Below are 25502 nucleotides of genomic sequence, written 5' to 3'. Positions count from 1 at the left end.
CAAACAAGGTACGCTATACCCATACTAATGCAAGATATGTTTTGATTGCGGCGCAAAAAACCCGACTTGGGCAAGTGCGACGTTTGCCGTGTATATCTGCCTCGACTGCTCGTCGGTGCATAGAAACATGGGAGTGCATATCACCTTCGTACGCTCCACAAATCTTGACTCGTGGACGTGGCCGCAACTGCGTCTCATGAAGATCGGCGGGAATGGCGCCGCAAGCGACTTTTTCGCGGCACACGGCGCGAGTGCTTTGTTGGCTCCATCGACGGAGGGCAAGGCCAAATACACTTCACAGGCGGCGCAGTTATACAGGGAGGAGCTGAAGAGACGCTCTTTGCAAGACGCCGCTGGACTGCCGCTCACGGCGGCATTTGTGCTGCCGCGCGTCGGCACGGCTGCAGGTGCACGCAATGCACAGCCTAACGGTGATATGGACTTTTTCGACGAGTGGGATAAGCCAGCGGCGCATATACAGTCTGTTGAGCTGCCTGTTGAAGCTTCCGTGCCGCCGATGGAAGCTGTGCTTACCCCTGGCGCACCCGAGCCCGCACCCGCCCCCGCTGCGCGCCCTATTACCTCTGCGGCACTTCGGGCACAAGGCGCAGGCGCAAGCGCACGCCGCTCTGTCGCGCTCGGTGCCGTGCGACAGGGGAATTCTTTGCTGGGCGCAAAGCCAGGCAAGCTCGGACTCGGTGTGCGTAAGACTAATGCAGCGATCAACTTTGATGAAGCAGAGCGCCGCATCAAGGAGGAGCAGTCGCGTGCGGCGATCGCCGCACGCGAAGCGCAAGTTGCTGCTGAGGCCACTGCTGCACCGACTGAAACACAGCAGGAGCTTACAACGGCAGCTGCATCTGCGCCTGCTCCTGCGCCTGCTCCTGTATCGCCCATGAGTGCGAACAAAGCGACGCCGAACAAGGAATCGGGCGACGATCGTCTCGGTATGGGCTTCATGCGACTCGGTCTCGCGCAAGCCCGGTCGAAGGCCCAGTTGCAGAAAAATGCGCCAAAAGAGAGCATTGTGGATGCAGCGGAAACCGATTATGCGCGCTCCAAGTTTGCAGCGCAAAAGTGTACGTTGAAGAAAAAATTAATCGCAGCCATCTCCTCGGATCAGTACTTTGAGCGTGGCGGCTACGATTCGAATGCGTCCGCAGAGGCGCAATCGCGGCTTTCCAACTTTCAGGGCCAAGCATCGATTTCTTCGAGCCAGTACTTGTACGTACTTATGCCCACTCACCACAGCGGCCGCGAGGAAGAGGAGCACGACGAGTACGAGCCCGAGGAACGTGACGATTTTGCCGAGCTGGAAGCGTCGGCCAAGGCGTACTATCGAAACTTTATGGCAAACCCAGATGTGCAGCAGGGTATCGAATCATTTCGCACTGGCGCACTCAAGGTACGTGACGCACACGCACTCACGCCAGCTCTCGCGGTATCTCGAAGACTTGAGCCGAAACGGTGCCTAGTTACACGCCTCCACTAGCTTCTTTTCGCTGCGTGCGCCATTGCGCTCGTTTCCATAGTGCCATGTCGACGTTTGGAACACATTACCGCGTGTCTACTTTTGGCGAGTCACATTGTGCAGCTGTCGGATGCATTGTAGATGGTATTCCTCCAGGTCTGGCGCTCGTTGCGTCGGATATTCAGCGCCAGCTCACGCGCAGACGACCTGGCCAAAGCAACTTGACGACCCCGCGCGACGAAAAAGACAAGGTTGAGATTTTATCGGGCGTCGAGCACACAGTCACGCTTGGTACTCCGGTTGCTATGATGGTGCGGAATCAGGATCAGCGCCCGCACGACTATACGGATGACACGCTGGATGCTTTTCCCCGTCCGAGTCACGCGGATTACACCTACCTGGAAAAGTACGGTGTCAAGGCAAGCAGCGGCGGTGGCCGCAGCAGTGCGCGCGAGACGATCGGCCGTGTCGCTGCCGGCGCACTGGCCGAAAAGTATCTCAAGGATGCGCTCGGAGTCGAAATTGTCGCATTCGTATCTTCGGTCGGACAAGTGCATGTGCCACAATACCCAATGGAACACGGCGCAGAAGCTGTCGAGCTCCCTCTTAGTGACAAGTACGTAAACTTGCTGCGTACCATTACGCGCGATCAGGTGGACAAGGACGACGTGCGCTGCCCCGATGCCGAAATCGCGGAGCGTATGCGCCAGCGCATTCTTGCCGCAAAAAAAAGCGATGACTCGATTGGCGGCACGGTGACCTGCGTGATCCGTAACCTTCCTGTCGGCTTGGGCGAGCCCAGCTTTGACAAGTTCGAAGCGGTGCTGGCCCATGCGATGCTCAGCATCCCCGCCACCAAGGGCTTCGAAGTGGGCTCTGGCTTCCGCGGTACCGAAATTTCGGGCAGCATTCACAACGACCCTTTTGTGCGCAAGCCCGACGGAAAACTCGGGACCAAAACCAACTGGAGTGGCGGTATTCAGGGTGGTATCACCAATGGCGAAGACGTCTATTTCAAGATTGCCTTCAAGCCGCCAGCGACCATCTCGCAGGAACAGCAAACTACGCGCTACGACGGCGAGGCGGGTGTGCTCGCGAACCGTGGGCGCCACGACCCATGCGTTGTGCCCCGTGCAATTCCTATCGTGGAAGCTATGGCCGCCATTGCTGTCATGGATATGGTATTGGCGCAGGATGCAAGGGAAAAGGCAAGTTCTGCGTTGGATCCGGCTGTGGTGGGCGGTTTGCCCCGCAGCATGAAAAGGCACCATCACCCCTCCGTCTAAACAGGACTTGTATTCTTCACGGACTTTGCTCCTGGTCATTTTAAAAACAGTTGCCGTCATAGTCGCAGCCTACTTTTTCTTCCCTTTCATGGTCGCGCGGCGACCCTCGCCTAGATGTCAGCTGCTCATATACAAAAAAAAAACGTACCCTTCTTAGGTGGGCCCTTTCCTAGCATCTTCTTGCGCTCCACATCTGCAAGACGCTGCTTTTCTTCAGGAAACGTCAGACGGCCCATTGCGGGTACTGCTTCGCGAATGGAGCGCAAATTCACTTGCGGAGGATAGTACTTGAGCATTGGGCCGCCGACCAGCGACTTGCGCAGATATTTCGCGCCTGTGCGTACGTTATTAGGATTGTATGTCGTGCCAAACACTTTGCTCCGCAGCGCGTGCAGCGCCGTGAGCGATTTTGCCGGCGCGCCTTGCATGGCGTAAGCAGCACGCCGTCCGAGTGCCAACTTCTGTGTAAGCACGTGATCGATCGCGATTTGCATGCAATGAGATTATTAACATGAATGCCGAGTGTACGTGCAAAAAATTAGTGGGACTTGGGGTCGGTTCGCAAATCTCCACAAGCAATAAATCTACAAATTCCTTAAAGGACGTAATCGGGGACTTTGGCACCGCCCGGCTCAAGGTCTGAAGAGCGCGACGAGGAGTTCGAGTCCTGTCTAGCGCCCATCCGAATTGAAAACGCTGTATTGGACGACGAGCTCGCAGAGAGATGTGCATTTCCACCCATTACATCACTTGGCTGAATCGCCGGCGCAGCGGCGGGCAGATCGGACGAATAAGAAGGCGAAGGGCCTAAGTCCGACACGCTCAACCGGTTCGTATCCTTTGAGCTGGTCTTGGAAAGGCGCTGAGGACGTGTGCGGCGATAGTTGCCAAAGTTGTCGTCGTCCTCAAAGTCGTCGTCCGATTGATCGTCGGACATGACAGCCGGGTCTTCGTTGCGCAACACAGGGACAATGGCTCCCGAGGAGTAAACCTCCTTGCCCTTTTTTGTTCCAGAGCCATCTTGTGTACTAATGATCGGCGCTGCTCCAATTTCCTCCTTTTCGTGCGAAGGAATGTTGCCGGACCCATAATTGGTCGGTTCGCCCTCAGTTGCGGGTCGTAGATTAATGAGTTTCTGCCTTGTCTCGCTTAGGTCAGAATCAGACTCGGGTGCCAAAGGCACAACGTTTTCAGGATCGACGGGCAATGCAGGTTCCGATTTCTCCATTAAAACTCCAACCACACGCAGGTTTGACCATGCTTCTTTGCGAGTATTTGCAGTGTTACGGAACAACGTGCAGTAAAATCTGTTCAAGAAGCACGACAAAAGAAAGAAGCACACCGTAATGCCAAATGCAACGATGATCACAAAGCATGAGGAGGTAGGCACACGACTATTTGGGAACGCTTCAAAACAATAGCCCTTCTCCGGAACCTTGAAATGGTTTAACGCATCCTTCTTGATATCTGCTTCCTGCTCCTCGTTAAAGTTGCAGTGTTTGCCGAATGGATATCCTGGCTGCGGGTACTCTCCAGTCCGTAACAAATCCGCTTGCACGGCGCTGCTGCAAACAAGCACCACGGCAATGGCGATGCCCATATGCCTTGAATACAAGCTCATTGTGGCAGGAGGGACAAAGGAGGGTAGCCAAGACATCAATGCCTGCTGATGCGTCCTTATCCGTTTCCTCGCTAGCGCAGGTTCACGAGCATCCACTGCACCTCTCTCCAACCAGGCCCATGTGCCATTTTTAGAGCACTTTACTGTAGGGTTCTTGCTCCGCTTTTGGAGCTCTGCACCGCTGTGCCCTGCGTAATATTAGTTTTGCACATAGCAAATCCCAATCGCCCGTTCGCACTCGACATGTGTCGATCAGCTCTGAGTCAAACTGGCCCAATGAAAAAAAGGCAGATACCTTTCTGGTAATATCACTGTAATATCACCAGTTATCAAGGTGAAGCTTATTTATCAGTTGCTCACCCACGTGCCTGCTAAGAATGTGACTAATCAAATAAAATCAGCTGACGTGTGTAAAATCTTAGTTGCGCTATTTTGAGCGCAGCGGTCACCGAAACTGGTCTTCATACGCGCCATTTGCAAACGCTCCAACTACAGCCAATTATATTCATTTTTTCTTTTAGCGCGCTATTGCTTGTGCAGATGAACTATTTTTTAGCGCTAATGTGAAATTCACCCGTTTGATTCGTCATAAATTTCGGACCTACATGTAAACTGAAGCATAAATGCGCAAACAGGCGCAAACGTACGCCAACAGGGCGAAGCTAAGGCTTGGCCCCGCCGCACGGCTCAACTCATATAGATATCGGCCCAATCACAATGTATGGTTGAGTAGCGAATTCCCGATAAAAGTTCCTTAGTTCTTGACAAGTTAGCCTAACAGTTTATTTACCCCGGAACAACGCGATCTCATTGCACGAGGCTGGCTTGGCGCACTGCCCGTACATAGTTCCTCATCCCCCATAAATCACATTGCACCCTTGTATGAAAAGATGATTTCAGTAGCGACTCCATATTCGAGCTCTTCGATTGATTTTACCATGGCCACCGAGGAGCCGAGTGTGCGCGTGCCTCAGGCCGCTTTACAAAGCCACGCCATCGAGATGGAAAAAAAGAGTGCGCTCTCGTTGGTGCACTCTGTATTCCCTCGCCCGAAGACAAGTGCCGAGCCAAAGCGCGAATCTCTATCAGTAAAGCTGCATTCGCGGAGCCAACAGCAGCAGCCGACGTACATAGGGTGCATTAAGTCGCCTGCGGATGCTATTCTGCTGTTGGCAGCTTGTGATATTCCCAGCGACAAACTGCCGGGGGAACCCGGTGCGCCGCCTCGGCGGATTACGCGCCGATTGTTGGACGACGAGCGAGCCCAATTGATTCGAACTGGCTCCATATTTGTGTGGGATGAACGCGAGGCAGGTATGCGTCGATGGACAGATGGAAAGTGTTGGAGCGCCAGTCGTGTAAGCGGCTCGTTTTTAGCTTACCGGGAACTGGAAATGCGCAAGAAATCGCAAATTGATACCACGAACGGGTCGCGCCAAAACATGTACAAGCTCGACGGGTTGACCAAACAATCGTTCAGCATTACGACTGCTTCAAATCGCAAGCTCCATGTGATATCGTACTTTCGCAAACAAGACATTCGCTCGGGTGTTTTGCGCAGAGTGAGTGAGGACCCTCGATTCAAAGGACTTGGCAAAGATGGATTCGAAGTGAATGTGGACGAGTGTGAATACGGCACAGCGTCCAGCCATGAAGGCGACCGATCATCAGATACCACCTCGTCAAGCATTGCATCCTCCGAGATGCAACCCTCGGAACACTATGAATTTCGCGGCGTGAAGCGCCCTTCGATGGACGCCGATTGTGATACACCGGGTCCGGACGAGATGCGTAGGGGGCATGAACCGCCATTTGATGTACGTGCCCTGCAACGTATACGCCCGCGCTCCAGCTCCTCTCGCGAGCTTTTCCCTGGGCCAATTGGATCCAAGTATACGCAAGAAGAAGCATTTATGATGACGAATGCAAATTATGAAAACGCAAAGCATTATGCTTTTCACACATCCACAACACGCTACCGACCACCATATTACGCGCAGCCACCCTCCCACGAGCGATATGCAATGCCGACAAGCCTATCGCATTTGTCACAACGTCCCTTACCCCCCAAACGATACAGCAGCCCTGCGCCACATTCCAGCGCCAGTAGAGAATACTACTACCCCTCTCCCATGCCTCCTCGAACCTCTGCTATGGAACAGGACTCGATTGAAGCACTGGTGAGTCTGCGAACGGACATGCCGAGAAGCGGCCAGCCACCCATAATGCCTTATCTCCACCCTATTGGAAGGATGGAATCCTCACAAATACGCTCTGGACAATTCGCAGTGTCTACACCAGATCGTGATGCTCTGCGAAAATTAAGTGTGCGTGTTTAGGTGCGATAGTAAAAAAATAACGAAACCGTTGATGTTTGATCTCGTACCAATCCCACTTCCTCCACATACGCCGTCGCGCAAAAACAACACGCGCTTTTCGTAGCCACCACCATGATGCAACAGCAGGTCGCATACGCTGAGGCGAACAGACAGTATATCCCTCCAAGACCATCAGCAGGGCACAGCCTACCATTACATGAAAAAAAACGACGGTACAAACCTGGGACTGTTGCGCTGCGCGAGATCCGCAAGTACCAACAATCGACCGACTTGTTGATCTCCAAACTTCCCTTTGCGCGCGTCGTGCGTGAAATTGCAGATGAGTTTATCGAGGCAAACTATGACTCAAGTGCCCAGGCTGTGGGGCTGCGGTGGCAAAGCTCGGCGATTCTTGCGCTACAAGAAGCTACGGAGGCGTATTTGGTGCACCTGTTCGAGGATGCCAACCTGTGCGCGATTCACGCGAAGCGGGTGACGATTATGCAACGTGATATACAGCTTGCGCGGCGGATTCGTGGTGTGTGGGGTGGTATTGGATAATCTACGGACAAGGTATGATACAGTAGACAGCCTCCCGGACCTTTTTATCTCAAAGCTGCATCCGGGGTTTCTTGCGCTGTACCCAGTTGTCCAGCGTACGCCAGAAAAATGCTGCCAGCTGTTTATCTGTATGCCGTTTTGATCGGTCCACCTGTATAATAGTGTTAGCTCCATGGAATTATTATTCTCACACGTACCTGCAAATCGGTGACGTTCCAATCGCGGATCTGCGGGTTGGGCGCCTCGTTGTTCCACCGCACATAGACGCCCATGGCATGACGGAACAGGTCTCGAGGATCGCTCCAGCGGTAGCCTTTAAACTGCCACGTCTGGCCCGTAGTAAATACAGCAATCACCCGATTCCAAGGATCCTGATCACTCCCTACCATGCCGCTCCCAAGTCGGTTTACCGCCTCGGCATTGTCCACAACCAGTACGCGGCGCGAGGGTTGAGAGCGAGAGGTATTCGCAGAATCGTCTTCTGAGCGTGTTTGAATGGTAATAACGGGCTCCGAGACACCGTTGGCGTTGCGCCGTGCTTCCTCGGGGGGCACAAACAGACCGTCTTGTAGAAGCGCCTTTACGTTAAACATGTTGACCAGTGCTGTAGGCGAATTGGAGAGCAAAATAATCGGGTCCTGTGCACGCGTCTTGCGTACATTTGATGGAGCATTTGCACCGCGTTGCTGCGAAAGCTGCGATGCCTGCGTGGATTTGGACGAGCCCATTTTCTTCTTCGCAATTTCCAGCCTCGGGACCAGCATCGCACGCAAGCCAAACACGTCGGTAGGCGTCGGTCCGACCTTGGTACCGTCTCCCAACGCACAAGGCGTTGCATTGCCGTCGGCGTCACCCGCCAAGGACAGCGTGCCTTTGAGTGCGTCGTTCCGGTCGAGCAAAACTACTTCGTATTTCGTGCGCAGTTGCCTCACAAATTCAGCATCAGCAACATCGGGTACATAGGCACGCTTCCGTGTCACGACTGCAGCATCTTCTTTGCTTTGTGGCGCCGCACCGGGCTGCTCTGATGGCGCAGAAACGGCGTCTGCTTGCGCAGTGTTCGTCTTTGCATGCGCCGCATCCGGAATGAACACGTTTTCAAGCGCATCGCGCTTTCCCATTAGATACTCTAGTATCGCTGGGCGTTCGAGTGCCGGCAACGGCATAATTTGGGCCGCGTTGGCGCTGCGCATATACGCACCTGCACGCTCGGCGCACTGCTGCACGGCAAACACAAGCGCAGCAAGCGTAAAAAACTGATCAGGATCAGATTCTGGTGAGAAAGAATCCTTGTGCTCTGTGTCTACGTTGCGCGCGCGCATCACGCGAGTAGGTGCGTCTTTTTCAAACACAACTTCCGGTGCGTCTTGCTCCGTCTGCAGCGCAATCTGCTGGGCATCTGAAATATTTTCAACCACCAATCCATCGCTACTGCGCAGTTGCACAAGCTTCAGTGGCTCCTCCTCAAAGACGGAGCACGCCGCGCGGAGACACGACAGTGGATCGGCCATGTCGCAAACGTGGAAAGTGGGCGCTGCGGAAGGGAATCTCTGATGGAGGTGTGTGACAACGTTTCTATGTCCGGTTTGCTAGCCTACGGGCAGTAGAGCGCGAGTAGATGATACGGACGACTGCGCTCACGACCAGCTCGCGTGCAATCCCAACGAAGATGCGCAACATTCTGCGCACTATATTAATTCCTCGTTCGGTGCTCGGCAAGCTTCGACTGTGCCGTAGGCGTACTAAAAATGGGCCACAACAGCCCAGATTCCAACGGCCCAGCATGCAAAGATGACAAAAGAAGAGATGGCTGCAGCCAGGCGATTATACAACACAAACGGCTCAATTTGACGCCAATGTTTAACAGCAAAAAGAGAGACTGGTTTCGGCGCTTGGCGTTGTTTTTCTTGTAGGAAGCGGACGCCTTCATGCTTTCGTGCTAGTGCATCGAGATCCGACACGTGGGGGGAAGATACGTTTGGTTGTGCAAGATCCATCCCAGGCTTTGCAGCGTTGTTGCGGTACGCTTTTGCAGAAAGTGCAAGTGGTGCACCGTACGGATGCAGCCCCGAGCGATACGTCGAAAAGGAGGGCGTGGACCATGGCGCGACCAGTGTCCCTGTATCGTCCATGCACCAGCTGCCCAAGAGCCAGAGCCATGGCATGCCGAGGAATCCAAACCAAAACATGCGCCGCGCATCCACATTGTATTCTTCTGGTGGCGCCGGTGGGTGCAAAGCTGCGTAGGGAAGTCGTCGCCGTGAACTGCCGCGACTCGATGCGCTCGACACTGTCTCGTCACCGGCAAAGGCAGGCAGCGGCGGAAGCAGATCTCCAAAAGCAGTGTATGTAGTTGGTGTGGAGATATGGTCCTTTTGGGGTATACGTTGCGAAGGTTCGTGTGTCTCTTGAATAGAATGCAGCGTGGGCAAGTGCAGCGTACGCAATGGGACGTTGGGCGGCGTCAGGAGTTCGGGCATGGGGAGCGCATCAACAGATAACCCATGAAGCGCGCCGGGCGATGGAGGGCGCGTTTCATCTTCGCCAAGTTCCACAGAGGTTTCGAAACGTTGCGCTCCTTGTGGCGATCCGGACAGTGCCTGCCCGTACACTTGCGATGTATCGGGTGTACGGTCTACACCGCCGTCGCCAAAGTACTTGGATACAAGGTTCAGTGGTCGAAGCGCAGCGGCAGTTTCTACTTCGTACTCAGGCAAAGCAACACGCACGTCATCGTTGGTGTGGGGAGAAAATGCACCTGGACTCGCGGCGCTCGCTTCGGACTCGGCATATGCAACGCTTGGGTACAAGGTATCCAAAGAGCCATGTATCGGTGTGCCCTGAGCAAAAAACTGCACACTGCGCGGGCTCTCTTGGCCGCGTCTAGATGGCGGTGTCGAGTAGCTCTCTGTGCTGCGGCTGCTGTCTAGGTGCCTTGGCGCAAGTGCTGCGCGGCTGTTTTGGATGCATGTGTGTGCCACGCTCAAGTCTCGTGGTGTCCCATCCATGTCGCTTGAAAACGAAAGCCCAAGACCGTGCTTTCCTCGGCATTGCGAAGTCGGCGCTGTGCACATGGAATTCTCGGGCGTGGAACTCTGCATGGTGCGACGAAAATTATCATTCATCTCAGTAGATCGCGAAGTTATTGTCCCCAAGTCTGAAAACATCGGCGACGTTCCCGAGTCGGATGAACTGTTCCCAGTGCCAGACCATCCACTTTGCAAGTTGGCATCCGGCGTAACACGGCGAAAACTCCCGGGCATCGTTCGTTTCTGCGGTGGTAGCTTGTACGATCGTGGCGCAGCTTCATAAAAAGAAGTATATGCTTCCGTGTCGTGCGATACAGCGAGCCATCGCGATGTGTCCATCTGTTTGTCATGACGCGCCCGCGCTTCTTTGCCGTTGCCGGAGGTCACGTAATAAATGCCGGAAGATCTCTTTGCAGACGTTCCAGATGGTACACGCTTTGATGAGAGCATATCCCCCTGCGCGCTCAACCCGTCAACACCACGCGCATCCTGCTCTTGCATCTTGCCGATGCGGGCGCAAGATTAGGGTGTTGGGAAAGGCAGCGGGGTGTATTTTAATGCACGTGGGGCCACGTGCTATCTCCTCCCGATTTCGACCGCTTCGGAGCGCATTTGCAATCGCCGCTTGTTTCTCCTTACCCAATCGGCTCGAAATGGACCCGCTCATCTACAAGAAGTACGTTTTACATGCAGCGAAAGTATAAATGGCGGCTGCTTTATGCGTTATGAAAAAGCGTGCTGCACATGTATGCTCGGTATCTGCACCTTTCTTTTTTTTTGGGATGAATACTGACGATGGTTTTGTGTAGGTCTAGTATTCTTCAGCGCCAGCGCCAGTACCAGAACAGCGAAAAGCCCGTGTACTTGCGCCTTCCCCGCTCTAAGCTTTACTTTGGCACCTTTCTTGCCATTTTCTGGACCGGGATTTTTGGTATCTCTGCCGGTTGCTTAAACATGATCAAGGTACGTAACTGGAGTGCTTGTTTTTTTTTGGTGCGGGTTCTAACGCATTTCTACAGGGCAAGAAGGCCACTTAGGTCAAAGCCTATATCTCGTTTCGATCCGGGTAGTTTGAGAATGGCACCCGTACACAGACGGTGACTATCTTCTTTCTCCTTGGATTACACCCCCTACCCCCACCTCGTTTAGCTACGCTACATTAGGTAGATCAGCTGTGAATCAATTGTGATTGCACTGAGTCTGATACGCTTTGTGAAGGGATATGCGGAAGGCATGCTTTGAGGATCCCTGACTCTACGCCATGGCGCCTGAGTTTCGCGATCGTTTCATGCGACTTGATCGCGCTTATTCGCCACGTTTATGCCTTGCATATAGCGTTTGCTAGCAGGCATATGCTTCTCAATACGCATTCATAGTGGCGCGGTCACACCCGGACTCCTTCGCACCAAATTGGCGCATTGAGCTAAATGGCAAAATTTCTCCACACGTAATCGTACACACACACCTACCATAATCACCTACAACTCCGACCCGGACACAAAATCACTCAGATCCGTATCATCCACAGAATCCGACAGCTCATAGTCCGTTACAGGTGGGGTATCCAAACTTTGCGTAACATAGTGCAGTATTCCAACCGTAAGCGGAGGTGGAATCACATCTTGAATCCCTGCAATGGACGATGTTGCGCTTCCCGTCGTGCTTGCAGAGCTGGTTCGCTGGTGTACTGGCCGCCGCGTAATTGCTCTACGATTCCTTGATCCACGCAATAGCGGGTTGGGGTGTAAAATCCATGTATGTCGATCGGTTGCGTCCGACTGCCGCAAGGGCGAAGAGGCCGTATACGAAAAGCTTGGGCAATTCAACACGCGCGCGACGCAATGCACAGCAAGCCGATTGTACGCATCACCGACGTGCCACACAAGCTGCGTAGGGCTCCGACGCAGCTCATCAATGGCTGGTGCGTCCGTAGAAGGCGCATTTGGTCGTGCGATAATAGGGCGACGGCCTCCTCTTTCTACCTGTACATGCACCGTTTGCTGAATCCAGTTCTGGATTTCGCGACATGCAGTCAGAATCAAATCCTGTATAAACGTTCGGTGCTCCATACCAACAACTGGCGCTGGAGTCGAGGAAAGTGACATAGCATACATCGCGCTCGCAACGTGCTGTCCTTGGTATTGGTCGTCCAATCGTGCGCGCAAAAAGTGATGTGCATCGCGCAGACTGATCGAAAATTGTCCCTGAATCGCAGAGTCCACTTCGAAAGCGGCGCTGTTGTGTTTGGGCGATGCAAAGTCAGGCGCAAGGGAGTAGCTGGTTTGTGCCAGCTCTTCGAGCGCCTTGTTATGATCGAGTGTAGAATGCTTTACCGCAAAGGTAGAGCGCACCGTGTTCGCAGGAATTTGATAGTCGGCCGGACTAGGCCGCACCGCGTGCGGGTTCGATAGGAACCGACCTGAATATAAGTTTGCGGGCATACATACTGTTTTCTTTGCGGCGCTGGCGGCGCTTGCCGATATGTGGGTCGCTTTTGCGTGAATTAGGTGCAACAAGCCCATTGGCACTAGTACGACCAGATGCCTGCAAGTGCTGTATCCGTGGATTACGCAGGATTTCTGGAAGCGACATGGGAACTGGTCCCTCCTGCGGCACAAAAGGATGCTGCGGGCCATTCTGGTCTCCCCTATCTTCTCCTCGAATTGGTTGTATGCGTGTGTCGCTAATGTACAGCGCCATAGAACAAGATTTTGGGTGGAAAGTGACAAGCTTAGTGAGTTGGTCGTGTACCTTTCATGGACCAGCCACGTGCTAAAAAAAAGACCATGTGCGATGCGCATCGCCGAGGAAGGAATATGAAACATTGATCTATAAACATATGGATATTACAACGTGAATGCACGATCCCTTTCGGCCTACAAGAGCAAGGCTAGAGTTGAGGCCGGCTCGGGTCCACTTTGGTGATGCCGTTCGTCGGCGAAGGCGGGCCAAAGTTGCTAAACGTGCGCCCTGACACAGAGGTGCGGCCAGGGCCGTCGTGCGAGTGATTAGACCCGTCAAAATCGTGCACGAGCTCCTTGTTTTCCCAAGCATTGTGTTTCGAGCCAACGCTGAATTCAAGATCTTCCTTTGTAATTGAATCCCAGTATTTGTACACCATCATCACGGCGAAAAGGGTGCAGAGAGTACCGAAGAATGTGCCGTCAATATAGTGCTTCACATTTTCGCAGATCTGAACACTGAAGCCATACATAAGAATAAGACCAGCGGTAAATGCGAGTGTGCCGAACACAATATCGTTGATCGGCCAAAGCTCATCCAAGGTGCGCAGCACGAGAATCACCTGGGAGACAATGTAAATCACAACCATGACCAGTGGGAACACAAATTCAAAGAACCAAAGACCGGCTTGGCTTGCGCCCTTGGTCCGATCTGTGAATGTCCATGCTGACACGCCGAAACTAATAGCCCAGATGACGAGTGTAGTGATGCGCAAGGTCCACACAGAGAGCGACGTACCGTCCTCCGCAAACTGAAACCCAACAAAACCATTCAGCATAAGACACCAGAATATGCATGATTTTAAGCCAACATAGATCGCAGTGAACCAGAGGTAAGCACCTGTGTGTGTCGGAATCACCGCAGAGTCAAGGAATAGGACAATGAGCTCCGAAAGACCGTAGAGGTAGAAGAACAAAACGATCTCCTTGCGACCGACAGCAGTGTATTTGCAGTGGACGTGGTATACCATAATAACGGTCATAATAACAGCGGCAATATGAATAATGCAAGTAGCTAGTCGGTGTCAGCAACGCGTCACTTGTCAACATACCTGGCTGGAAAATGATCGTATTGTTTATGTCAATGTTGCGCGAGTAGCATTGAGGGACGATACCCAAATCGGATCCTAGCAGTGGGCATGATACCAATGCAATGGACGTGCATGTGCCATTGTAATCACCGAATGAGAAGGTCATCCTGGCTCGGCTCGAAAGAGAGGCACCTTGGGAGGTAGCAATCTAGCGACAAACGTTTGTCATCATGTACAAACTACCTATTAGGTAATTTTCGTTGTTTCGACCCGCAAGGGGCAAGGGTGCATAAATTCGCAGGCGCCGCCGGCCGAGCGGGCAGCAACAAATCGACGTCGACAAAGCAAGATCCATTGCGCATAGGAATGCTGGGACACTGTAGGAAGCTATAGAAATATATGAAGCATGACTACAGTTACTGCTGTGCGCGGCTTTCAAGCGACCGGAGCGATTCTTCTTTGGCCTGCAGTTCTTGGCGCTTCTCCATAATTTCCCGTTGGACGCGGAGCTCAATCTCCCTGAGCTTCTCCTCCTCTCGGCGCAGTGCCTCTTCGCGGAGACGCACACTCTGGCTGGCCGTAAATTCTTCGCTTGGAGCGGATTGATCGCCCTGGTAGCCCTGGGGCAAGCCACCACGAGAGAGCCTCTCTGTACGGTAGTTCTCGTACAGGAAGTCGTGCGTGATCTCCTTGAGATCATTCAGGTGCGTACCAAACAAGGCACTTCGCAAGCGGTTAGAGTCACAGTGCTCTGGGTTTTCAACTTCCACAGTACCCCAAGGGTACGCACGCCCAAGGACGTACTCGCCATTGACTAGCACAGAGTCTTCCGAGGCCACGATAGCGAATGGCAAAAGCGAGCGCAGCTCGCTGTTTTCTGCAATCGTGTCGGGGTGGTCCTCCTCGGGGTCGAAGGGGAAGTTGTAAATGGGGATACCGTAGTATTCGATGTCCTCCATGATCTGTGGTCAGCATGAGCAGGTAGAGGAGTACATACGCGCTTGCGGAAATCATGCAGCTCCTGGCGTGAGAACGAGTCGGCCTTCGCAATCACGGGAATAACGTTCACCCTCGGGCTCAGCTTCCTCAAAAGCTCGATGTCGATTTCCTTCAGTCCGTGACCTGTCGGCTGGATAAAGTAAATCAGCGCATGAACACGATTGTCGCGGAAACGCGGGTTGCGGCGAATACGGGTCTCTTCGGAAAGGATGTCATCGTATTGACGCTCCAAAAACCCAAGAATCTCGTCGAACATATACTCGTTGTCTACACTGTCGCCAAAGCCAGGCGTGTCGACAACGGTCAGGCCGATGCGCATACCCTCTGCTTCGATCTCTGGCACGGTAAGTAACCCCACAATTATCAGCACATACCGAGGTTGACAGGCTGGATCTGAAGGCCAGTTTCGATGTTGGCCGCTTGCGGATCGTTGTCCTTGTGTTCAATCACGTTTGTATCGCACAATGTGTTCACAAACGTGGTTTTGCCTGCATGTCAGCACAATGCGTATTTAAGTACATACCAGTGCCGCTAGCACCGACAACCATCAGACAGAAGGACACACCCTTCTTGACAGCACGACGACGTGAAGCCATTTTGAGTAGTAAAACACCAAGGCCCGAGTGATGTCTACGCTGCTAGTCCACACCAGCCACGTGGCGCTTTGAACCGCCCGTTTGCCACGTGCAGCCACGCGATCACGTGTGACCTACGTTCTTGCGCAGTGACTCAGAAGGCTTGGCAACGATGACGAACCAGTCGTTCACACGCATAGCACATTCGCCAAATTCGAGACAGGCTGACGGCGTGTCATTCTCGACGCTTTCAGCGATGCAGCAGGCGCTGTCACACGAGCCTTTGGCTACGTCGCCCCCTAATCAACGGCGTCTTTCATTCCCAGGCGGCATGCAGCATCCCCGTTTGCTCCAGCCGTTCGATCGTGAAGAGATCCGCATCTTGCTACTTGAGAATGTGAGCCAAGGTGCGGTTGAGATGCTGCGCGAGCAGGGCTATGAAATTGATTTTCATACGAACGCATGGTCTGAAGACGAGCTTGTGGCCAAAATCAGCGAGTACCACGCCATTGGTATCCGATCCAAGACCCAACTAACGCGACGCGTATTCGAGGCCGCAGAAAAACTGCTTGTGGTTGGTTGCTTCTGTATCGGCACGAACCAGGTGGACCTGCAAACAGCGGCGCACCACGGCATTCCTGTATTTAATTCGCCGTTCGCCAATTCGCGCTCCGTCGCTGAGCTCGTTATCGGCGAGATGGTCGCACTCTCGCGCCAGTTTGTCGATCGTACGCTCGAGCTTAAAAGTGGCACGTGGAACAAGGTGTCGAAAGGTTGCTTTGAGTTGCGTGGCAAGCTGCTGGGCATTGTTGGGTACGGTCATATTGGCTCGCAGTTGTCCGTGCTGGCAGAGTCAATGGGTATGCGAGTCATTTACTACGACGTAATGCCGCTTATGCCGCTTGGCAGCGCACGCCAGGCAGACACGCTTGACGAGCTGCTCTCCGAAGCAGACTTTATCAGCCTGCACGTCCCCGGCCTTCCCGAGACGCGTGGAATGATTGGCTCGCGCGAATTTGCCATGATGAAGCCCGGAGCATACTTTTTGAACAACTCGCGCGGCACGGTCGTGGATATTCCCGCTTTTATCGACGCACTCGAGTCGAAGCATCTTGCGGGCGGCGCCGTCGATGTATTTCCCCGCGAGCCGGCCAAGAATGGAGCCAAGACATTCAACGACGAACTAAATGAATGGACTTCTGCACTGCAAAGACAATCCAACGTCATTCTCACGCCTCACATCGGTGGCAGCACCGAGGAGGCACAGAGCATGATTGGCATCGAGGTCGGCAATGCGCTCTGCCGCTACCTCAACTTTGGCGGCAGTATCGGCGCGGTCAATTTCCCAGAAGTAAATTTGCGCCACATTACCGAGCAAGAAGTGCGCTCGATCCGTATTTGCTACGTTCATCATAACCAGCCCGGTGCGCTGCTTGCCGTCAATGAGATTATCGGCGAGCACAATGTCGACAAGCAAAGCACGGACTCGATGAAAGATATTGCGTATCTTCTTGCAGATATCTCACTGGTTTCTGACGCTGAAATTCGTGATATATACACGCGTCTTTCCAAGACGCGCGCGTGTATCCTTGTACGTTTGCACGCACACACACTGACCCACACAGACGCGTCTGCTTTCCTAAGTAGTATATTACATAAGCGCTGTATTGCGTTGCGCCGCCCTTCTTGCCTTTTTGTCCTTGCGATGCCGCGAAGAATTCCGATTCAAGTAGCACAGACGGTTGGTCGGCTTTTGCAGGGAGGGTACTTGAAGTCCTCTCCCGCATGGTACGATACCGCGCTGCGCTACCCAGCTACGACTGTGCCGCCGCGCGCGGCGCTGCCCAGGCCAGACAGTGACCTTCCTCGCAGCTTGCAGGGTCCAACGCGGAGCAAGGCACTCGAAGCTGCAAACCAGAAAAAAGGGCGTTCTGCATTGAATTCAGCGAAGAAGATGCGCTCACAGCTCCCGAATCTGCGACCGTTGCCGATAGTGTACGAGGCGGACCGAATTCGGCGACAATTTTTTCGCGACCATCCGTGGGAAGCCAAACGCGCAAGCACACTTGTGGAAATGGACTATGCGCTGGACCTGGATAGCAGTCCAGAGATCGCTGAAGGGCACATGCCAGAGCTGTACCACTGGAGCAGATTAAACCCCAATGTGGAAGATGTAATTCAATGCACACAGAAAACGAGTGCGATGGGCAACATGTCGCTCTCTGACGCGTACCGCCGCACGTTGGCGACATACCATGCGATCCAAGCGGAGCGCGAGCACCGTATTCGCTACGCGAATTACGAAGCACGCTACCTGGGTGCCGATCTGGGCCCTTCAGAGACCGATCGCGGCTTTGTGAAGGAACAGCGCGAGTTGGACAAGTGGGCTGCGCTCTCTGGCACTGACGTTGCTGCCTCGGACGAGAGTAATGCTTCTGGGACGCCAGGCGCAGCGGAACGCAAGAAGCGTGTGGATACGCTTTTCTCTGGCGGTCAAGTCTACTTGAGCGCAGCTGCGCGCTCCAGCAGCGGCCAAACGAGCGCGCCTGGTTCTCGCGCGCCAAGCCCACCCAGCAATGCTCCCGAGCCAAAAAAAGATGCAGGTGAAACCAGTGATTTCCTCGGTATTGCCAACGCGCTCTCATGAGCACGCTTCCATACCCTATATAAAACAAAACTATGCGCCTATGCCTTCCAAGTCCAGTTCCTCATCCTCGATCAACTCGTGCAGGTGTGTAAGGACACTGAACAATGGGAAGCCCACTACGTTGTTATAGTCGCCTTCAATGCCGCGCACCAGGAGCGCACCCTTGCCCTGGATCGCAAACCCGCCTGCACAATCAATCCCTTCGCCGTCGTCGACGTATGCCTGGAGCAAGGGCGCAGGAATGTCGGCGAAATAGAGACGCGTCTGCTCGACGACCGTGCGCAACTTGTACCCAGGGTTGTACAGCACGGGGTGGACTATGGCAACGCCCGTAATTACGGTGCATGGCTTGCCAGACAAGTCTGCAAGCATACGCAAGTTGTCCATCTTGTCCCGCGGCTTTTCCAAAATCTGCTCGTCGGCAATGACGACTGTGTCTGCACCGATCACCAGCTCGGGCGGGTCTGCCGGATTTTCTAGCACAAGCCGCTTATACACTTCCAATGCCTTCTCGCCTGCATTAGCGACAGGGTATTCGTACACGGCCTCTCCTACAAAGTCGCTCTTTGGCAAGTCTTCCTCGAACATGGACGGCACTACCTCGGGGTGGATGCCAACGCTCGCTAGAAGTTCGGTACGGCGTGGGCTTCCACTTGCCAGCACAATGCGCCTGCCCTTCAGGCGTGTAAACACGGGCGTCTTGAGCGCACCCGGAGCAATGCTGTCGTGGTCCATAGCGCTTTCCATACACGCTCCCTGGCGACGTTGCGCACAGCTCGCCAGAACTTCGGCCGAATGACGCTGCGCCTTCGTCTTGTCGGCGATGGATGTGCGTGTGGAAGAACAGGCTCTCCCCCCCTCGCTCGGCATCGTGGCATTTCCCGTGCTGAAGCTCGTGCGAGAGGCACGCAATGAACATGGCATGCGCCACCAGGACTGGGAGCGCTACCGCCGCTTTTGCACGAAAAAGACGCATCGTGTCCGCCGAGCGCTGCGCTTGACGCATGTCGACGAGTCCAGTGTGCAAGGCAAGAAAGCGAGTGCGTCCAAGAATCGCAAGCGACGCATTTGCATAACGCCCGAGATGCAGCGCGCAGCTGATAAAGACAAAAGCCATGCCTTTACGCGCAAGGAAATCGCACTCGAGCAAATCCAGGACGCGCGGCCCTTGGAGCTCTTGCTCTTTGAGGCGGAGCATTGCCTTGCATCTGCCGAGGAGTTGTGGGCCGCACAAGATAGCAGCGATATTTCCAGGGCAGTGCTGCGTCGGCGCAGCATTGCGCGCGGGCGCCGCGCCGTGCAATTTGCCGAGAAGTTAGAGGTGCTAGCAGACGCCATGAACAATCATTTGGATGCCGTGGAGCGTGCACAGTGTGCGGCCTATGTCGGTCTAGTAAAGAGCGCTGTGCTATTTATCAAAGGCGATTGGGAGCTCGCGTTAACGTCCTGTGCAGTTACACGCAGCCTGTTTGCCAAGATTGCAGAGAACAGCGCAACGAGCCGCGACGAGGCACTCGCAAGCAGCTTTTTGGATGCTCTCGATGCTCAAGTGCGTTTTGCCGCGTATTCAGTGGACGACAAGACTGGCGACACAGCCGCCATTGTCCAGCGCGTTGCTACGCGCGACGCTTGTGCACGTACAATCCCCGGCTACGTAGAGCGTGTCGACCAGCTCGAGAAAGAGCATGCTGGATTGGAGGCTACCGAGCCGCTGCATCTTAAATGGCGTTCCCATGATATCCCACTCCGCAGTTTCGAAGTGCACGATACGGTTGCGCAGGTGAACAAGGAGCAGGCGCGCTTGGAGCAGTACCTCTCCGAGCATGGGTCCACCCGCGAGCCTACACAGCGCACACATGCGCCTCGCACACGTCTTTCTCATGCCGCACGCAATGCAAAACGCGCTGGCGGCGTGCGCACGATTCGCTCGGCCGGCGCACAGCGCGCTAACCACGGCGAGCTGGATCCGTTCGACCGCGTTTTGGGCGCTCTCACCGATGCAGAAGACGCCGTGCGTATTCTTGTTGATGACAATGCACAGGCATTGGCAAAAAGTCATTCTGCACGCTACGAGGCAGCCGGCCAGCAGCTGCGCCATGCTCACGAGCTCATTCTTTATCGCTTGCTCTGTGTGCGCATCGCACGGAATGTGCGCCTGGCCGACGAGGTCGAGGCGAAAGCGCTGAAGCGTGGGGCCAAGGCACGGGCTATGCTTGACGCGCGTCTTTTTGTACAGGCGCCCAGTATCGCGCGCCCCAGCGCCAAGCCATCGCAGCCCGGCGCACGCGCAAAAAGACCCCGCACAACGCCAAAATCTTTCAAAAGGAAGCACGCTCGGAGCGGACAACATGTGCGCGCTCTTGCACTCCGTAATATGCAATCTGAACGCGCCGTGCACGTCGCTACGGCCAAGGCAGAGCGCCGTGCCCTGCGCACGGTGCCGGGCATTGCCAAATTGCTGGAAAATATCGACAGTTCTCTTTTGGGAATTGGCGGTCTGGTGGTCGTCGAAGGTGAGCCGGATGTGTCGAGTTTGATGGAAGCCAAGCGGTTTTATTACAATGCAGTGCTGCTCAAGTACCTCGCGCGCGCATTTATGCAGCACTCGCTCTTTGCAGAGGCTGCGCTGCTTCTGCAGCGTGCCGAGCTTTATGTGCGCCAGGCAGCCCAGTCGCTCGAGCTTGCAGACGGTGCGGAAGAAGAGGACAAGGCATTCTCACCGACACTGCTCGGTGAAAATGTTCTTGACACATTGAAAGCGGAGCTTGTCGATACGCAGCGCGCGGTGTTGAACGCAATGGCTACGACACACGCAGCGCCGACTACTGCGCTGCGTGATACAAAATGGGGCAAGACTATTTACCACCATGCACTGCGGCACGTCTCGTTTGATCCAATGGATCTCGAGCATATGCGTGCACAGGCGCGTGAACTGGTCAAATCCGCTGACGAATCCACGGACGCCATGGACGAAGCTATAGACGAGGTGCCTGCAGACACTGTGGATGCTCCCAATATTCCCCCAGCCGATACTCCCTACGATCCCGCGAACGCGCTCGAGGAAGAAGAGGAGCGCAAGCTCGAAGCGCAGCAGCAACCCTCTTCCTGGCTCGGCTGGCTCCGCCGTACCTAGTTTGTAGTCAAAGCCACGTGGCGTATTTGTTGTGGGTCCGTTTTCGTCTCGGCCGCTGTTTGCTACCATCACTGCTACGCGCCCTGGCCGAAACGCGTCTGCATCGGCCGACTGAAGTGCCTCCACTCCAACAGCAACCTAACGCGTGTGCCGTCGACCCAACGTTTGTAATAGCATGGCAATACTCTCCGACGTATCCCACGGCGCCGCCGATGGGAACGCTGCTCATATAGGCAGGACCGGTGTTGATTCGCTCCAAACGCACTCACTTTCGTCCGAGGTCCAATCTGCGCAGTCCTTTGGTATGGGTGACCATACTGGACAGCACTACCACGCGGTAGACGCGCTTTCCTCCAACGTGCTTCCTGGAGGCGGCCGTGATAGGATCCCGCCACCGGAACCCCAAACAAAGCCGCCTTCCACCAAACGACGCAAAATCAATACGTGCTACCCATGCAAGCAGCGCAAGGTCAAGTGCGATCGGCAGCACCCATACTGCGGCCAGTGTCAAAAGCACCGCATTCCTGCAGAGCGCTGCGTGTGGTCCTCTGATATGTCGATGCCGTCAGACATGCATTCACCCACCGCGCTCCAGTTTTCCAAGCCCGACAATGGTCACGCTATGGGCCTCGGCAGCGACTGGGCGGGCGCGCATGGCACGGAGATTGCGCTGGATAATGACACGCGCGCAGTTATTGAGCGCATTAGCCATTTGGAACAGCGGCTTTCCACCGCATCTTCGCAGACATCGCACGACATACAAGGCACCACTGCAAGCAGCCAAGCGCAAATCGACCCGCTGCTTCTCGGCACGACGCTTTCTCTTGGAGATGTGAATCCTGAGCGCTCCAACTCAGCACTTTCTCAGGACGCAGCCGTCGCTGCCGAGCTCGCATTCTGGCGCGCGAAAATGGAGCAGCATCACCGTCCCACGCATTCCGGCGACGGTACCCAAATGGCGCAGATGCAAGCCGAGCAGAACATTGCCGCAGATGCACTGGCCATGTTTGCGCGCCACAGCCAGCATGGTCAGCTCGGCACGAGCGACCAAGCCGGACTTGGTCGCGCCGGTGAAAATGCCGACGCCGAAAGCCTGCCCCGCCAAAATATTGTGAGCGCGCTTTTTGACTCGGCCGCATTCAGCCTCGGCAACGCGACCCAAGCCCCGCGTGTTCGCGCCGCGCTCGATCAACTCCCCGACAACCAACAGATGGACTACTTGTTGAAAATCCTCCAGACCGTCGACCTTCATGTGTCCTATGGCATCAGCTGGCGTCTGGTAAAAATGCAGCTTACCAATTTGCGCTCGCAGATTGCGAACTGGACCCGCATGCAGTCCACTGCGCCGGACAATATCGATTTGTCTTTCTTGGCTCTCTTGCTCGTACTTTTGGCTCTTGCCGCGCAATACACCGAACCGCGCTTCTTTATCGAACAGGGATTCTGCACCACCACCGACCAGATTGGCTCCGTGGTTGACTCCTGGATCGACACCGCCCAGTCGCTGATGGCCATGGACGACTTTGTGAACAAGACCAACTGGAACCACATTGCCGCGTTGCTGCTCTCAGTTGATCACCACGCCGCACGCGGAAAATTGTGTGTTTGTCTCACTACCGTGTCTATCCTGGTGCGCCTTGCGGAGCTACAAGGGTATCAAACCCTGGGCTCTGCAAAGGACGACGAGGAGCAGTGGAAACACTCGCCGGCGAGCAAGCAAGTGTGTCTTTCTGCAGTCGTCGGCGTGCCCAGCACTTCGGCGGGGCGACCTACCAAGCCATTCATCAACTTGGCCACTAGTCTTCCCGATCGGTCACATTTGGTGCGCGAGGCAGCGCGCAGACTTTGGTACAAGATTGCATGTAAAGACATGATCCTTAGCACGGTGTTCAACCGCGCATCGACCATTGATACGTCGCGCGTAACGACCAAGTTCCCTTTGAATGTGGACGAAGACGAATTGCCCGACGGCGAAACACATTTGCTTCCCCACATCAAGGAGGATGGCCGCGCGACAATCAATAACCTCACGCCGTACGTGTACGAAATCGCTGAGCTCGGACGCCAATGGGGCGACGCACTGCGCTTTGGTATCCAGTCGTACGATCCCGTACTGGAATACGATGCAAAGTTTAGGTCTTTGCTCGCTTCCCTCCCTGTTTTTCTTCGGCCCGATCCCGCCTTGGAACAGCTGCCCGAGGTGCGACAAGAGCAGCTGCAGCGCCCGTATTTGGCCATGCACCGGCTCATCATCTTTGAGGCGGTGAACCACCAACTCCTCATGTTGCACCGCGACGACATGTGCCGTGGCCATCACGACGAGAAGTACGCTTATTCCACACGCGTGGCTGTGGATGCGGCACGGACCATTATTTCGTGCAGGCAGCAGATCGACAATGTGCATCCGTCTGTTCAGCGCCATTCTGTTTTCCGCCACCACCTGTTCCAGGCAGCAATCGTTCTCTCGCTGCACTTGCTGGAGCTTACACGCAAATCGCAAGGGTCGTCACAAGTAGCGCACCAACTCCGCGACGACATTGCGCTGATTATGAACTATTTGACCGAGGCAAACGACGTAAACGGTGCGATGAATACGCAGTTGCCCCAGTCGCAAAAGGTCGCGATCAAGCTGGTGGAGACGCTTGTTGCGGAAGAATTGGCACAGCAGCAGGGCGGTACGCGCAAGACAGAGTCGCCCAGCGCGGACAAAACGCTCCAAGGTTCCAGCGATTCTGTCGGTGGCATCTCTTTGTACAACAACAATTCCAACAGCCTTTTCCAGCTTGCCCCCTCAGAAGCGGATACTGTTAATGACGCGGCGAATGCATTTGCATCTCAGATGCTGGATTCTCGGGTTGCGACCAGCGCTGCCTTGTCCGAGTTGTTTGCGTCGTTGGACGAGCTTATGGTGCCTATATACTGACAGCTACGTAATAATACAGTTCAAAAATCTTACTGTCATGTCCGTCTCTTGGCGCGTAAGGTACATAGCGCGTCTATATTGTCTGTCAGCACGGTGATGATCTCCATCACTTGACACCACGTATTAGTACGGACAAGCATCGTTTGGTCGGGCAAATTTCCATGCTGCACGACGTCGCGCAGGTTTGCAATGGTGCGCATGCAGAGAGAGAGGCCAGAATCGTCCAGAGCTTTAAGTAAACTCGGATTGTTGCCCATAATAATGGCAACGTCGGCTTCTAAAAGACACAACAGGTCTGGCACGCTGTCGCCAAGGTAGAGAGTTATGGGCTCTTTGACGTACTGCGACCTAATGTCCCGAAAGATGTTCAGTTTGTCAATGCCGGTCAAGAGGGGAGGCGCGCCATTCGGGCCCACAATCCGGCCTGTACAAATACCCGTGCATTCCTCGACTTCGTTTGCGAGGATGCCTTCAAACCCAGTGGTATTGCAATCCACACCCTGTTTCTCTTTGGTATTAAGCAAGAGTGCCTCGTGGATGAATTGGCGCGACCAGTTGATGCTGATAATGTAAGCGTGCACGCAATCACAGGGCGTATGCGCGCAAATCCACGCTTGGATTTGGTCCCAGCCAGGCCGGAATGCGACTTGCGAGACACGCGAGCGCAATTCATCGCCGCGAATGCCTTGGAAAAGCCCGTCTTCAATAATCTTGTTTAATGTGATCTTTTCAGCTTTTAGTACGTCTCCAATGTACTCGCGCAATGTATTCTCAGAATCGATAGGCCCATAGTCGTCCTTGAACTTGCTCATCGTCTCTTGGTACATATTTTCGTAGTATGCAAATGTGTTCTTTCCATCCTGAACCTGTGTATCGGTGGGTGCAACTAAACTCAATGTGTCGTGTTCTGTGATGGTGCCATCCCAGTCTGTCAGAAACAGCAGCGCTGGCTGTTGCATTCTGTGCAGCGGTGGGGTGGGGAGTGGCGCAATCAACACTGGTAAATTGGTTAAGGAGACCACTATGACGGTAGTGTACAAGGATTCAAGTCCAATAGTTTAACGGTCATGACGTATCCTTCACAATCCGTGGACACAGTCCCGCACGGATAAGATCCCGGTTCGATTCCGGGTTGGACTACATTTTTATATATTTTTCTTGTGCATC

The 25502-nt window shown here is 54.4% G+C and overlaps 17 protein-coding genes and 1 non-coding gene across 18 annotated transcripts; 9 read left to right on the top strand and 9 right to left on the bottom strand.

The window, feature by feature from the left end:
• Positions 1 to 196: 196 nt before the first annotated feature.
• On the top strand, positions 197 to 1475 carry GLO3 (ADP-ribosylation factor GTPase activating protein, ER-Golgi transport; the record flags this gene model as incomplete). The annotated part of the gene is made up of 2 exons (XM_056207831.1): positions 197 to 1405; positions 1434 to 1475. 2 exons carry the CDS (start codon positions 197 to 199, stop codon positions 1473 to 1475), a joined length of 1251 nt encoding a protein of 416 aa, XP_056063806.1.
• A 61-nt stretch (positions 1476 to 1536) lies between these two features.
• On the top strand, positions 1537 to 2757 carry ARO2 (chorismate synthase; the record flags this gene model as incomplete). Its single annotated transcript, XM_056207830.1, has 1 exon — positions 1537 to 2757. The coding sequence occupies one exon, from the start codon at positions 1537 to 1539 to the stop codon at positions 2755 to 2757; it is 1221 nt and encodes a 406-aa protein (XP_056063805.1).
• A 69-nt stretch (positions 2758 to 2826) lies between these two features.
• Positions 2827 to 3185, bottom strand: RSM27 (mitochondral 37S ribosomal protein S27; the record flags this gene model as incomplete). The annotated part of the gene is made up of 2 exons (XM_056207829.1): positions 2827 to 2867; positions 2906 to 3185. 2 exons carry the CDS (start codon positions 3183 to 3185, stop codon positions 2827 to 2829), a joined length of 321 nt encoding a protein of 106 aa, XP_056063804.1.
• A 167-nt stretch (positions 3186 to 3352) lies between these two features.
• Positions 3353 to 4357, bottom strand: MVES1_003011 (uncharacterized protein; the record flags this gene model as incomplete). The annotated part of the gene is made up of 1 exon (XM_056207828.1): positions 3353 to 4357. The coding sequence occupies one exon, from the start codon at positions 4355 to 4357 to the stop codon at positions 3353 to 3355; it is 1005 nt and encodes a 334-aa protein (XP_056063803.1).
• A 2471-nt stretch (positions 4358 to 6828) lies between these two features.
• On the top strand, positions 6829 to 7257 carry CSE4 (centromeric DNA-binding histone H3-like protein cse4; the record flags this gene model as incomplete). Its single annotated transcript, XM_056207827.1, has 1 exon — positions 6829 to 7257. The coding sequence occupies one exon, from the start codon at positions 6829 to 6831 to the stop codon at positions 7255 to 7257; it is 429 nt and encodes a 142-aa protein (XP_056063802.1).
• Positions 7258 to 7306: 49 nt separating this feature from the next.
• Positions 7307 to 8768, bottom strand: CDC73 (accessory factor associated with RNA polymerase II; the record flags this gene model as incomplete). Its single annotated transcript, XM_056207826.1, has 2 exons — positions 7307 to 7408; positions 7455 to 8768. The coding sequence occupies 2 exons, from the start codon at positions 8766 to 8768 to the stop codon at positions 7307 to 7309; spliced, it is 1416 nt and encodes a 471-aa protein (XP_056063801.1).
• A 231-nt stretch (positions 8769 to 8999) lies between these two features.
• On the bottom strand, positions 9000 to 10520 carry MVES1_003008 (uncharacterized protein; the record flags this gene model as incomplete). Its single annotated transcript, XM_056207825.1, has 1 exon — positions 9000 to 10520. The coding sequence occupies one exon, from the start codon at positions 10518 to 10520 to the stop codon at positions 9000 to 9002; it is 1521 nt and encodes a 506-aa protein (XP_056063800.1).
• A 561-nt stretch (positions 10521 to 11081) lies between these two features.
• Positions 11082 to 11323, top strand: MVES1_003007 (uncharacterized protein; the record flags this gene model as incomplete). Its single annotated transcript, XM_056207824.1, has 2 exons — positions 11082 to 11249; positions 11306 to 11323. The coding sequence occupies 2 exons, from the start codon at positions 11082 to 11084 to the stop codon at positions 11321 to 11323; spliced, it is 186 nt and encodes a 61-aa protein (XP_056063799.1).
• Positions 11324 to 11764: 441 nt separating this feature from the next.
• Positions 11765 to 12878, bottom strand: MVES1_003006 (uncharacterized protein; the record flags this gene model as incomplete). The annotated part of the gene is made up of 3 exons (XM_056207823.1): positions 11765 to 11855; positions 12399 to 12705; positions 12734 to 12878. 3 exons carry the CDS (start codon positions 12876 to 12878, stop codon positions 11765 to 11767), a joined length of 543 nt encoding a protein of 180 aa, XP_056063798.1.
• A 298-nt stretch (positions 12879 to 13176) lies between these two features.
• On the bottom strand, positions 13177 to 14224 carry CHS7 (Chitin synthase, class 7; the record flags this gene model as incomplete). Its single annotated transcript, XM_056207822.1, has 2 exons — positions 13177 to 14042; positions 14080 to 14224. 2 exons carry the CDS (start codon positions 14222 to 14224, stop codon positions 13177 to 13179), a joined length of 1011 nt encoding a protein of 336 aa, XP_056063797.1.
• A 250-nt stretch (positions 14225 to 14474) lies between these two features.
• Positions 14475 to 15653, bottom strand: MVES1_003004 (uncharacterized protein; the record flags this gene model as incomplete). Its single annotated transcript, XM_056207821.1, has 4 exons — positions 14475 to 15020; positions 15056 to 15393; positions 15432 to 15545; positions 15581 to 15653. The coding sequence occupies 4 exons, from the start codon at positions 15651 to 15653 to the stop codon at positions 14475 to 14477; spliced, it is 1071 nt and encodes a 356-aa protein (XP_056063796.1).
• A 151-nt stretch (positions 15654 to 15804) lies between these two features.
• On the top strand, positions 15805 to 17275 carry MVES1_003003 (uncharacterized protein; the record flags this gene model as incomplete). The annotated part of the gene is made up of 2 exons (XM_056207820.1): positions 15805 to 17223; positions 17258 to 17275. The coding sequence occupies 2 exons, from the start codon at positions 15805 to 15807 to the stop codon at positions 17273 to 17275; spliced, it is 1437 nt and encodes a 478-aa protein (XP_056063795.1).
• A 62-nt stretch (positions 17276 to 17337) lies between these two features.
• On the top strand, positions 17338 to 18279 carry RSM25 (mitochondrial ribosomal small subunit component; the record flags this gene model as incomplete). The annotated part of the gene is made up of 1 exon (XM_056207819.1): positions 17338 to 18279. The coding sequence occupies one exon, from the start codon at positions 17338 to 17340 to the stop codon at positions 18277 to 18279; it is 942 nt and encodes a 313-aa protein (XP_056063794.1).
• A 30-nt stretch (positions 18280 to 18309) lies between these two features.
• Positions 18310 to 19014, bottom strand: MVES1_003001 (uncharacterized protein; the record flags this gene model as incomplete). The annotated part of the gene is made up of 1 exon (XM_056207818.1): positions 18310 to 19014. One exon carries the CDS (start codon positions 19012 to 19014, stop codon positions 18310 to 18312), a length of 705 nt encoding a protein of 234 aa, XP_056063793.1.
• An 88-nt stretch (positions 19015 to 19102) lies between these two features.
• On the top strand, positions 19103 to 21412 carry SRP68 (signal recognition particle subunit srp68; the record flags this gene model as incomplete). Its single annotated transcript, XM_056207817.1, has 1 exon — positions 19103 to 21412. The coding sequence occupies one exon, from the start codon at positions 19103 to 19105 to the stop codon at positions 21410 to 21412; it is 2310 nt and encodes a 769-aa protein (XP_056063792.1).
• A 175-nt stretch (positions 21413 to 21587) lies between these two features.
• MVES1_002999 (uncharacterized protein) lies at positions 21588 to 24335 on the top strand (the record flags this gene model as incomplete). Its single annotated transcript, XM_056207816.1, has 1 exon — positions 21588 to 24335. One exon carries the CDS (start codon positions 21588 to 21590, stop codon positions 24333 to 24335), a length of 2748 nt encoding a protein of 915 aa, XP_056063791.1.
• A 35-nt stretch (positions 24336 to 24370) lies between these two features.
• Positions 24371 to 25294, bottom strand: MVES1_002998 (uncharacterized protein; the record flags this gene model as incomplete). The annotated part of the gene is made up of 1 exon (XM_056207815.1): positions 24371 to 25294. The coding sequence occupies one exon, from the start codon at positions 25292 to 25294 to the stop codon at positions 24371 to 24373; it is 924 nt and encodes a 307-aa protein (XP_056063790.1).
• Positions 25295 to 25382: 88 nt separating this feature from the next.
• MVES1_002997 lies at positions 25383 to 25475 on the top strand. Its single transcript has one exon. It is a non-coding gene; the product is annotated as a tRNA-Val (tRNA).
• Positions 25476 to 25502: the final 27 nt, after the last annotated feature.

This window comes from Malassezia vespertilionis, chromosome 6 (assembly GCF_029542925.1).
Source record: "Malassezia vespertilionis chromosome 6, complete sequence".
Classification (NCBI taxonomy): domain Eukaryota; kingdom Fungi; phylum Basidiomycota; class Malasseziomycetes; order Malasseziales; family Malasseziaceae; genus Malassezia; species Malassezia vespertilionis.
Note: the sequence above shows the minus strand (reverse complement) of the source record. Positions and strands in the feature narration are given on the sequence as shown.